At 41.8% G+C, this 13,324-nt stretch overlaps 1 protein-coding gene across 1 annotated transcript in view; it reads left to right on the top strand.

Moving 5' to 3' along the window:
• Nucleotides 1-13,324, top strand: part of COL23A1 (collagen type XXIII alpha 1 chain) — a 340,793-nt gene that overhangs the window by 244,187 nt on the left and 83,282 nt on the right. The window contains exon 3 of the mRNA XM_074961985.1: nt 7,007-7,051. Coding sequence (XP_074818086.1) covers nt 7,007-7,051 — 45 coding nt within the window. The remainder of the gene's footprint in view (nt 1-7,006; nt 7,052-13,324) is intronic.

A 13,324-nucleotide genomic window follows, 5' to 3' on the forward strand; every position in this document is an offset into this window, starting at 1 on the left:
GTGGAACCCACAGTCCAGTTCAACTCCTCCAGTATCAAATTGGGGGGATGGCCCGCCGTCTACTCTGGGTTCCAGCCCAGGGCCCTGTAGATTGCAGCTGTCTACAATGGCTCCTATAATAGCTGCGTGACAGCTACACCTCCCTGGGCTACTTCCCCATGGCCTCCTCCCAACACCTTCTTTATTCTCACCACAGGACCTTCCTCCTGGTGTCCGATAATGCTTGTACTTCTTGGTCTTCCAGTAGTACGCCTTCTCACTCTCGGCTTCTTGCGCTTCTTGCTCCCAGCACACGCACCTCAAACTGAAGTGAGCTCCTTTTTAAAACCCAGGTGCCCTGATTAGCCTGCCTTAATTGATTCTAGCAGCTTCTTGATTGGCTGCAGGTGTTCTAATCGGCCTGTCTGCCTTAATTGTTTCCAGAAAGTTCCTGATTGTTCTGGAACCTTCCCTGTTACCTTACCCAGGGAAAAGGGACCTACTTAACCTGGGGCTAATATATCTGCCTTCTATCACTTTCCTGTAGCCATCTGGCCCGACCATGTCACAGCAGTCATATGCCTTTCGTTTCCATATGGATGATGCACTCAAAGGAGAGGGGTTTTTGATACCGATTAAAGGGTCAAGACAACTTTAGTCAATATTTTCAAGTTATTGATGATCCCATTATTACTGATGTATGGCCAAACTGAAGAAAAAGAAATCCCACAGTCACACACGGAGGTGTAAGCAGTGCAACCTAGTGGTCAGAGCAGGAGTCTAGCCTAGTGGTCAGAGCAGACTCAGAGGGCAGAACCACGGATGTGGTCAAGAGACAAACCAATAGTTAAAGCCAGGAAGCAGGAGCCAGAACAGAACCCAGGGGCAGAGTTGCAGTTGTGGTCAGGAGACAAGCCAGGGGTCAGGAATAAGGAGTACAGAGGTAGGCAGAGACGAGGGCAGGAGTGGAGCAGAAGGGGTTGGAGCAAGGGCCAGACAGGAAGCAGGAAGTAGGTCTGGCACTGCTGCAGGAGTAGAACACATTGAGCACCCATTGTATTGCTCCAGGGTTTAAACACTGATCAGTTGGCTCTTCTGACCAATCAGGGAGCACATTCACTTAGTGGGCCCAGTGGAGTCGTTGAAGACCGAACCCAAAGACAGCAGAATTCCTGACCCCACTAGCACTTATAAAATACAGGATAGTGTAACCTTACCATAAGATATACCATGGTCCTCCGAAGTTACAAATTTAGTAGGCAACCTTGTTATCGATTTAAAAACACACACAATACTCAGAAGTTGGGAATAACTTATCTTTCTTTTAATTCTTTGCTAACTAGAGACATTTTTGAAAAACTTCCCACTGTTGATAGAAGTGATCAGAAGAACCAATGTTGCCAACATCAGCTATCTGGTGTACATGGGCTGTGGGCTGCTGATGAGATTGTCAGCATCATTTCAATTAGACTTTCTCGCATGCAAGGTTAGAATGATGTGGTGCTATCCTAGGCACTAGCTCATAGTGGGCTGTCTCTACAGCTGATGTCCCACTGTTGTTATCTCCAGTTCAGCTGAATGCTAGCAATGGCAAGAAATATTTAAAAAAAAAATCTCCCTAGTGTAGAAAAGACTTAAAAAGCCAGGCTTAGTTTCAGCTCCTGTGTAGTGTTTTTTTCCTAGTTATCCTACTTAAGTTCTGTTAGAAGAACACAAGGAAAATTGCGGTTTTATAATTCATTTGAAGATAATTGTTAAGGATTATAAATTATTTAACCTCATGTTGTTTGATGCTGGTTCAATATAATTAAGATTTATGTTGCATTACTTTCACTTGGGTAATAGCTATGCCTTTTTTTTCTAACCTCATCAGCTATCCCATATCAGTGCTAAGAGTTCTTTATTTACATTTTTATGCGAGATATTTTTGGAGAGGAGAATAAATACAAAGCATAAAGCAGTCTATTTCTAAACATCTTGTCACATTCAAACTAAACAGTCTTATTCCAGCGCATGAGATGTGAGCACTGACAATATCAAAGCATTAGTAGCTTTCTAGTAAGACTACAAGTTTAGTAACGTGGAATACAAGAAAAGACCATGAAAAATATTGCTGTCTGGAAACATTACAAGGAATAGGTGATATGCACAATGAAATAGTTGCCATTCAGTAACAAGGTAAAAAGTTCACACTGCAGCGTAGAACAGACTAGTTTGTTAAATTGTGTAGTGGTCATTTATATTGTCTAACATTGGGCTAATAAGTGAAACATGAAAATCAACACTGTTTTAAAACTCATAATGAACTGTAAAATATTGGGAAAGTTTAAAACCTTACATTTTCCAGCAGTTCAGTAAATTATGGCTAGTTGAGCTAGTCTGCCCAAGGGAGTTTGCAAATAGGGCAATGTGGTGCCAGACCCGCTCAATGAACTGCCATAATTCTCTCCATTCCAGGAAAGCAGGTCCCATTGTGCCCCATGTGGTTGACTCTTTCCCCCTTGTAATCAAATCAAATCTGGTTCCTTGACCTTTGTCTCCTGTGCGCATTCCTGTTCTTGTGATAAGGTATAATTGGCACTTGTCACTGAAATTTTATGGGTAAACTCCTGTCCACCTTACCCTTGTAAAAAACAAAACAAAACGGGTGGGGGGTGAGCGTAAATTGGAGTTCTGCAAAAGTAAGGTGAACAGGATATATCACTACATGACCAGTCTGTGATTGTGCAGTCATATGCAGGCAAAACTCCCATTTGAAATGAATGGTAGTCTTAGTTGTGGGAGAACTTTCAGCCCTGGGGCCCTCAATCATTAGTCTAATTTTTCAGCTGTATGGTTCAAAATGAATAGGGCACAGTTAGATGGAGAGGCACTAATTTTGTCTGTCTTCCACACACAAAAATCGTATTCCAGGAAATGACCTGCACTTGAAGCACATTCATTATTCATTATTCTGTGAATAGAGTTGGGCAAATAGCTGATTTTTTTCAGTTCACTGGAATTTCCAAAACATAAAAATAAAACTGGGTCAGGTTATGCTGCAAATGAAAATTTTCAGATTTTTTTGTGAATAGAAAAAGTTGTTTAAATAAACAAACATTTTGTTCAAACCAAAACTGAAACGTTAGTTCCCAGGCCATTGTAACCATTTTTTTTCCCCCCACAAAAGCAAGTGGCTAGATTCACAAAACCATGGGGGGAAAAGAAGTGCGCCTACCTTATGCCCTCTAGCCCTCTGGTTAGGGCATTCCCCTGGGATGTGAGAGACCCAGCTGCAAGTTCCTTGATCCAATTACTATTTATTTATATAAATTGGAATAGCTTCAACAGGGAGACCCACTCCAGAATAGCCAGTAGCCCAGTGGTTGTCTGTCCTCCTGGTCACCCGGAGGGAATTGTGGGAAGGCACTGGAAGACTATCAGCATTCAAGTCATTTAGACTGCATCCACGCTACAAAGTGGGGGGTTACCAGCCCAAGTGGCAGCAGCACCCAGGATCTAACCCACACCCTCAGCCAGGCCAGCTAGCTTGGGTTGAAAGTACCACTGGACAGGAGTGGGGAGCAGTTAGGGGCAACTCGACAGACCCTTAGTGTGGGGCTTCTCCAGGGTGTGTGCCCACGAAGTGCTGAGCCTATGGGTTACTGTAACACCAACAGACCCTGGGCATCAGCAGGCAGGAGCAAACCGGAGACCTCTGGAGCTTAGTGCATGAGCCTCTATCACATGAGCTAAAAGCCAACTGGCTGTTAGCTAAGGCTGTAGAGCAGATTCATTAATTGCTCTCTAAGTGGTCTCGGTGCCACTAGATGGGACAGAACACCACACCCAGAAGGTGTGTGGCTTACGTTACGACTTAATAAATAATCATAATTGTATAGTTAGCGAACTTGCCTTGGATCCTGTTTCTTTTGCAGATGCGCTTACATAGCTTGTATTTTACTTTGGAAATAGATTTTATATCACTATGCCAGTTCCACCTAGAGATATGATTTATGACCTTCCATTCTCTTCTGTTCATCTTTTAGCTTGAACTGGTTAAATCCTTTTATTCCCCCTCCCCGCCCGCCATCCCAGGGTCTCTAGCCATTCTTCAAGTTGTCTTTATCAATCAGTCCTTTTTAAGTTAAAATGAGTCATCTCAGAGGATAGCCTGAACCAACTGATTGGTTCAGCACGCCAAGTAAAGTGGATTGTTTCATATGGCTTCACTTAGAAGGAAGGAGAATTTTGCAACACAAGTCCACTGTCCAGCAATCGGCATAAGGAAACTGCAGTGCAGTTTTTGCAATCTGTTCCAGCATAAAGACCAGTTTACCTTCTCATTCCTTGGGGAAAAGTTCATGGTTCATGGGCAGAAGTCAGGGTAGAAGGGGTCTGTGATGCTTGCTCAGCTGATATCCATTGGCTATTCAAGTTATACAACAGAGTTTTTGAGACCACAGCTCTGCAAAACTGAGCAGTTTTGGGTCACAACATTTTGTGTGAACCTTCTTGGGTTTGGAGTTAATCAGACCCAAAGACTCAAAGCAAAACACAACTAAAGGCCAGCTATGGGTTGAAACCATGCAGAACCGACAATCCATCCATGGTTTCCAAATGAAGCCAAGACCCTGCCTAGGTTCACTTCAAATTTGGACTAGGTGCTGTGAAACGTTTCTGAAAACCTGGGCAATGTTTTCTGTTTACTAAGGAAGTTCCTTTTAGATCAGTGTCAGAGACAGATTCTTTTAGGTACAGAAAAAGGTCTAAAGTTCTCCACTGTCTTGTACCCCCCACACCCTTTTGGAATGAGAGTATTTGGGTATAAGTTCAGCAAAATTTCCCCCCAGAATATGTTAGAAAATTTTGAAATTTGTCATCTTTTGGAGTAAAAACTATGGAACCACATACTGCAGTGAATTAAAACTATGACCATCTAGCAAATGCTGGGTTGTTGGGTTTTTTCTTTTTTTCTTTTTTTTTTTTTTGGCTAGCAAACCTCTGGAACCTAAAACAAAAAGCTTTGCAGATCACAGGAATGATGGGTAGAAATTAAAAATCCTTTATTTGCAAATGGAATTGTATTTCTTGATACTAAACAACACTGAAGAGTAATATCCTCCTTTCAGTTTGCCTCTGAAATGTGTGTTTGTGTGAATGGGAGGCTTGCAAATAAAATAATCGGAGACTATGCCTAAAAGTGTATTAGCCCTAAGAAGGGCTAGGGACTCCAGAGCTTGGCTAGGGACTCCATTATTTATTAAGAAAAGGAATCGTTCATGCAAATTGTGAGTTCTTTGTAAAAGGGGCAGGAATATTAAATGATTCTGTTCCCCATCAAACAATAATAGGCAGGGCTGGAAATAGAATAGCTGCATAATTGGGAAACACTGGGGTTTTCATGATGAAAATGAGCAGTGCTGTTTCTTGCTTTTTATTTTTCATTATCGTCTGTGTCAGATGGTGAGAACTCCTCCAGAACCAGCCAGCTAAGGGTAGACCACCAACTGCAATCACGTGTTTTCTTTTGGCCTCATCATGCAATTCACATGTCTCCAGGGTCATGGGAATTGTCAGCTCGGAAAAATGGTTGCCTTATTCCAACAGGGCGATTGAAAATATTATATAATGAGAATGCGACAGGTTGGACACCCCACCTCTCCGTCCGAGTTGCCACCTGATGTGCTGGGGTTAAACTAAGCCTCTCCTGCTCAACCAGCCTGGGTTCCGTCTCCCTGCTTTGTGGGATTAGGCTCTCTGGCCTCTTGCAGCACACATAAAGGCAGGGCCACACCCCGCTGCAGACACAGACTGAAGTCAGCTCTCTGTGAGAGGGCTCCCCCAGCACTCACGTGCCCACCCCTTTTGGGAGACAAACCCAAAATAATATAGTCTTGCACTGTATAGAACTACCTGTACAGTGCAAGGTCAGAAAATTCACCCTCTTCCTCAGTGTGAAGACTTCTTGCCTCCTTCCCCAGTTAGAAATTGCATAAACTGGGTTTAATAATAAACAAAACAAATTTTATTAACTATTAAAGGCAGGGTTTAAGTGGTTCCAGGGATAGCAAACAGAACAAAGCAGATTTCCTTAGTAAATAAACAAAAGCCACTAACTGAGCTTGACACCAGATAGGTTGAATAGAAATTAGCAGATTCTCACCCTGAGTGATAAACAGACTGGCAGATTCTTAAGATACAAGTGGCCTTGGCTTTCCCAGGTTTTCATACAGAGGCTAAAAATCCTTCCAGCCTGGGACCATCACTTCCCACAGTTCAGTCTTTGTTCTTCAGGTGTTTTCAGGTGTATTGTTGTAGGGAGAGTGAGGATTCCTCTTTTATATCTCTCCCCCCCACACCACCACCACCACCACTTGGTGGAAAGCATTTTTGCTGTGACCTGGGTCAAAGTTCCCATTGTATAGAGCGATCTCTGAGAGGTTTCTGTTGCACACAGTTCCTGGGGTCATCCTTATGCATGTGTGCATTTCTTCAATAAGCCACTAACATTGTTTGGCCACATCTAAAGTAGCACATTTGGAATACAGAGACATGGTTAATATTCCCCGCTTCAGATACAAAAATGATACATGCATGCAAATTGGATAAAAACATTCAGTAAATTATAGCCTTTCCAATGATATCTTACAAGACCCATCTTGCATAAAGTATATCTGCTGTACCATGTTCATATCATAACCATATTTCTATGAAGAATATGGGGTGTAACATCACAGAGAACTCCCCTCCAAATGGAGTGGTAAAGGGGAGAGCATTCCCTTCATGTGGTTTAGCAATGCATCAGCAAAGAGAGGCATTTTCTCCAAAACAGTTTTTTGCTATAGTGGACATACTAAAATGTATCTTAAGCACCTACTGTTTTTCAGATGATTCATAGGGGAGGATGGCGCAGATGTGAGGAAGCTTTTGAATGTGAAAGGAATGGCTTGTTGCATATTCTCTCCTGGTCCTGTTGCCTGTGAGGTTTATTTCCTCTGACAGTGATTTCCATGTAATAAATAGCTCTTTTCTCTCATTTCCACAGGCCCTCCAGGAAGGCGGGGAAAGCCGGGACGACGAGGAGAACCTGGTAAGCCTCATGTTTCCTTCTGTGGAGTGTGGTGCACCCAGATGATGATTGGAATAGTACATAAAAGTACTTGAACTGCTTGATAAAGATACTAGCCACCTTTATCTAATTGACCTGTGAAATGAAGAAGTCCCATCTCCCATGAACAATAGGTTATCTATTAATTTAAACCCTTCAGCTCTATTGGTACCTAGCCACAGTGACTTAAAGGGGCACTATCACATTGATTATGCAGGTGTGTGTCTGTCCGTGTGTAATTTATTAGTCTGCTGTTTTTTCCTTTAGCCATGTGTGCTCTGTTCTTTTTCAAAAAGAAAAGGAGTACTTGTGGCACCTTAGAGACTAGCCAATTTATTATAGTATCTAAGGTGCCACAAGTACTCCTTTTCTTTTTGCGAATACAGACTAACATGGCTGTTACTCTGAAACCATTCTTTTTCAAAGAAAGACAGGACAGGGAGAAGGGAGATGGGCATGTGAACAGTCATAGCAGGTAATAATACAGAGAGAAATATAAAAGGCACATATACAGTGTCTCGGGAACCATACACCAGCTTATTATTTTAGGATTACTTATACATTATACACCTGGTGTGGTCTATTAAAATGTTCACAGACTGGGAGTCAGGAATGAGTAAATTCTAAGCCTAACTTGTGTTGGTCTTGGGCACAAATTCTTGAGATTCACGTTCACCCATCGCCTTTACCTCAGCTAGCTAACTCATATAAAAACTATAAACTTCCTCGTCCTTCGCAAGGATTTCCCCTTTTGTTAGTCACCATGTTTTAGCTAACTCGAGATAAGAACACACCTGTCTTCCTTGTGAAGACTGTTTTTCTGCCTCTCTTGTGAAATGGGGCTAATGCTGCTTCTATATCAGCTTCAAAAGGGTATTTGCTCTATGCTTTGAAGCTAGAAGGTACTACAGAAGTAGAGGGGAACGTAGTTGGATTTGGGAGGTAAAAACATATCTAAAGAACTACATGGAGTTTGTGAACAGTTATACAAATTAAAACATGGTGGATGAAATTTTTGGCCTCCCAACTTTGACAGTGCCCTTTTAATTTGGTCTAAGCAAACGTGGCACTGTAAATATGTATTTTTAATTAGCAACAGGGTTTCTGTGCCTTGGATATAGTTTCATTTCAAGGGCAAGCCAAAAATATTCTCAGGTGGTGCAACATCTGGGGCTGTAAGCCCAAGCTGGTCATATCCCAAACTGATATAAACACTCAGCTATGAACTTCTAGAACACACACGATGGAATTAAGGGTAGGTAAATTTCGTATCAATAAAAGTGTAGCATGGTGTCAGCCTGTGGAACTCAGTGCTGCAGGAGAACCTATAATCAAATACTTTCACTGAATTTTCAGAAAGGGCTGAATAATTTTTTGACCATCAGTATTTGCAGTTAGGAGAAGGTGGAGCGAGGTAATCATGCACTTCAGGCCACAGAACTGATTGCCATAGAGGTCAGGAAATAATTTCCTTCGCTTCCTCACTAGAGGACATCACATATTGGGCCAGGTAAACATCAGAGATTGTTGCAACCAGCAAAAGAATATTGGACTTCATGGGACAGCGATCCGATCTGCTACAATGAATCCTGTTCTGCTTGACTAAGTCCAGCTGTCGAGGTGGAGTATCCTGTCATGTGGTTTTGATTTCTTAATGTTGCACTCTGCTCCATAAAGTTATTGGTTGACTATAAGATTCAACCAAGTGCTAACTGCAACGTTCAAACAGTGAATAGTGTTTAAATACATCAGTTTATTGAATTTTCTCTTAAGACATTGTCCATCTATTCAGTCGTCAAACATTTTAAATCAGGGGTGGGCAAACTTTTTGGCCTGAGGGCCACATCGGGGTTGCGAAATTGTAGTAGCAATCGTATTAAAATAGCATCTAGGGTCCGAATGTGAGATTGGGACCTTGTTGTGCTAGGCACTGTACTGATATGGTAAGAGACTAACCCTGCCCCAAAAAGCTGCTTACATTTTACATATACAGCACCAAGAGTGAGAGAAAGAAAGTGCTATTATCTCTAATTTACAGATGGGGAACAGAGGCACAGAGAGACTAAGTGACTTGCCGCCGGTGATACAGGAAGTCTGTAGCAGAGCAGGGACTTGAACTGAGGTCTCCTGAGTTCCAGTTCAGTGCGTTAACCATAAGAATAGCCTTCCTCTTAAGGAACAGAAAATTGCCCTGGGATCAGATGACAACCAGCAGAGGAATTATAAAGAATTAATGAGACTCAAGTATGTCTCTTTAGATTTTTCTGTAATTGGGGAGGGAAACCAAGGGAAACTGTAGTTATTTTTGGCAGGGAGGCTCATAGGGCACACACTTGTGGTAGATGGTTAAACTATGCCTTACTCTGAGATGGAACAAAAGCACACAACACAGTACACTAGATACAGCAAAGTAGTTAAACACAGCCTATGTAATGAAGCCCATGAGAATTGTCATGCTGTATTACAGATATAAAGAAAGGCAAAGAGCAGACTTCCCTCTGCGTATTGGTTTTGGCATAGCTGCCAAAAGTTTGTTTTCATAGATAGCTTGAACATATATTTATATATTTGTTTCATAATCTTACCACACATAAACCAGGTCCTTGTTCTTTCACCACAGCTGATAAATGGGAATAAAAATTTGTTTGCCTAGCATGATAGCATCCCTCCCTGGAGACTCTATGTGGTTACAACTTCACAGCCTCCAGACCAATAATATCTTAGTGCCAGAAGGCTCAGCACTGGTTCAGGCTTGCCCTGGAGGAGGTCTTTCTCTGGCAGCTGTTAAAATTATAATGTTAAAGCTTTCTAATACATATGAGGCATTCAATAAATTTGTTTTAAAATCAAGCAGCTTTCCACAGTGATGTTGGAGAGATCAGCCTGGTTTCTCCAAACACACCCACTTCTTGATTTAAAACACGACTGAACCATTTCTTTTCTGTTTAGATTTGGACAGTATAAAAATTAACCAGACAGCTATAAATGTATAGGAATTTACAAAGAGTTCATCACTCTTGAAGCACACTGAAGACGACTGATGATGGGCATTGTTTATGGGTGGATAAAATACTATTTCAAAATTAATTTAAAATTTCTTTAGTAAAACTAAAGTACTTAAAGGACATGTCTGAACTGTGGAGCCATTGGGCCAAATGCAAACCGAAGTTAGGTGGTAAAACTGCTGATATTCTGGCCATGCTAGCACTTCCACTATTGCCACTCATGGTGAAATTGCACTAGTGCTAGACAAACACTGGGTAACAGTGCTAGTGCAGCCAAACATAAATGGGTTCACTCTACTAATCTGCTCGGAATTCAGCAATTATTACCAAACAATATAGGTGCTAAATATTACATTCCAAAGGGATTATCACCTTTCCCTCCTCCTCTGCTCTTACTGATTGGGGACAAAAAGATAAATTGTTTCTACCCCATGAAAGGAGGAATAGGAGGGGAATTCCTGGCTCCTGGTCTTGCTGCAGCTGCTTTTTGAGATAATAAAGAGGGGATGGTCTTGCTGCAGCTGCTCACTTCTGGAAGTGATATGGCCTTCCAGAGCTGTCCCCTCCCCACATACATAGATAGGCCTGTCTGCCGGCCAGTACTGTACCAGTGTTAGGCTATCTGTGGGATAAGTGCTGTAAATTTTCAGTGCAGAGGCAGCCTTTAGTGGAAAGAAACTTCCCCATGAACCCAGCCAAAGCCCTGCACTGGGGCAGTTTGAAACGCTCTCCCTGTGAGTTCCACTGCATATTCCTGCTCTTGTCCTTTGGCCTGGTCAGGACATAAGTGTGTTAGGAGCCAGGACATAAGTGTGTTAGGAGCCAGGACTGTACACTTCAAAAGTAAATGCAGAGGCACATTTGGACACGGCCTGAGTGTTGTGAAAATCTCTATGGAACACGTAAAGCAAATGTGAATTTGGGGATTTCTTGAGTCCCCCAAACCCTTCTTGTCCATTACACCCCTGGCTACAGCCCAGGTTTCTTCTAATGGTCTTCACCGACTTCCATGTTTAAACAGGAACAATGCATAGATTTGGAAAGCATTTGTGTCAGTGTCAGTACAGTTAAACAGTCCACAGATTTATTGAGTCATTGACTCTATCTGACCCATTTTATTTACTCCTGCAGTCATCTGGCTCTTATTTAATTGTTTCCATGTCTCTGACAGAGGAGCAGCCAGTACCATGGATTTCACATATGTCTCAAAGCTATAAGCAAAGAAGGAATCACCTTTGTAAAGGGCATTCAGATTACAGCTTCCTGGAAGAGGCTGCTTTTTAAAAAAAGTCAGGGTAAAAAATCAGTGAAATGTTACAACTATGGGACCAAGATACGTTAAACAACTAATCGGTCTCACTTGGGAAGCACCATCCTGCTCTCACCTTTCAGGTGTGTCTACAGAAAGCAAGAAACTCACTACGTGAACACTGAGTGCATCAATTGGCTTGTGGGTCTCACTTATCTTTGCAACTGTTTGACGTGTTCAGGCAGCCAGAACTGTTTTGGACAGAACTGCTACGGTACATTTCTGTAGAGCAGTGGTTCTCAAAGTTTTGTACTGGTGACCCCTTTCACATAGCAAGCCTCTGAGTGCGACCCGCACCTTATAAATTAAAAACACTTTTAAAATATATTTAACATCATTATAAAGGCTGGCGGCAAAGCAGGGTTTGGGGTAGAGGTTGAGAGCTCATGGCCCCCCGAGTAATATCCTCGCAACTGCCTGAGGGGTCCCAACCCCCAGTTTGAGAACCCCTGCTGCAGAGCATACTACAGATCCATGGCTGTCCCAGTGCTTTCTGGGATACCTGAAGCATTTATCCTATAGTGCTCAGCACTCTTGCTGGGACTAGGGGGCTTTAGGATAATTTTCTATATACGAGGCATTGCAGGAGGCTGACTCAACGGATTCATATGCAACACAGGTGGCTTCTCATCTGCACTGGGAAGAAACCATTGTAGATACCACCTGTTAAGTAGTATCTAAGCTAAAGAACTCATCCAAGGTGTTGCCATCAAAGCAAATTTCTACAGAGGGAAAACGCATCTTGTTAGAAAATGTGTTAGCTGACATGTTTTAACTAACACAGCTTGGCACCCTGGTATAGACAGGGAAAAGTGATATTTAAAAATGTTAGCTTGTTCATGGTTATCCTCTACTGCCAGCTAATATATTCGTTAAATATAACTGTCCTTTTCCACGCTAAGGGCAAAATCTTGTTCACATTGTGTTAATATGTTCTCAAACATTAAACATTTTCCCAGTGTCAATAAGGTCTAACTGATTAAGGCCACGTCTATACGTACAGCGCTGCCGCAGGGAAGTTTTACCGATGCAGCGCATCTGGTGCAGACGCTCTGTTCCGACCTCTGCAAATGGCAGAAGCTCTGTCGGCAGGAGAAGCACAGCATGTTTGGAATGAGCTATATGCCAAAAATAATGAAAGCAAAAGATTCTAAGTTCTTTGGGCCTGGGCTGTCGCTTACCATATGTTTGTATGTGTTTGTATAGTGCCTGGCACCACAAAGCCCATCCTGGTAGGCCTTTGGGCACTACCACAGTCTAAATATATATTAATAATAAATAACTAAAGCTGGATTAAAAGAACAGGAGTACTTGTGGCACCTTCAAGATTAACAAATTTATTTGAGCATAAGCTTTCATGGGCTGGATTGTTAACTAACTAATTTGACTTCTTTTTCCTCCAACACATCTACCTTTGTGTGCCTGTGAGCATTTTCAAATACTTTTATATGCATTTAGAGTTCTGGCTATTTAACATAAAGTCATAATTATAGGAGTTGTTTAAATCTAGCAGTAATAAATGCTGCAGGTTATAGATAAGAATGGCATCCTGCCAACGCTATGTTTGTTAATGGGGTATCTGTCAGAAACGGCTCAGACTTTGTTCCGTAGATTATTTTGTCTTCCCATTTTCCTTTCTGAAATATGCCTCTGAAGTAATTTGTTATGGAATCCCAAATTTACGAAGGCTGTTTCCAATTTTTACTTGTTATAATAATAATAATTTCCAACTGGTTTCATTCTGTCTGTAGAACGTTGAAAATAATCTGATCAACTTTTTATTCATAATTTTGACAAATTTCTCAGAAAGGGAGAGTGCCTCATGCAGTGTACCTACATTTAAGGGAAGGAGAGCGAGCCCCTTGGCACATGGCTAACCTCTTTGCTTATTGCCTTGTAAAAAAAAAAAAAAAAAAAAAAAAAGACTTTCTTCTGTAGCAG

Source organism: Natator depressus, chromosome 8, assembly GCF_965152275.1.
Source record: "Natator depressus isolate rNatDep1 chromosome 8, rNatDep2.hap1, whole genome shotgun sequence".
Classification (NCBI taxonomy): Eukaryota; Metazoa; Chordata; order Testudines; family Cheloniidae; genus Natator; species Natator depressus.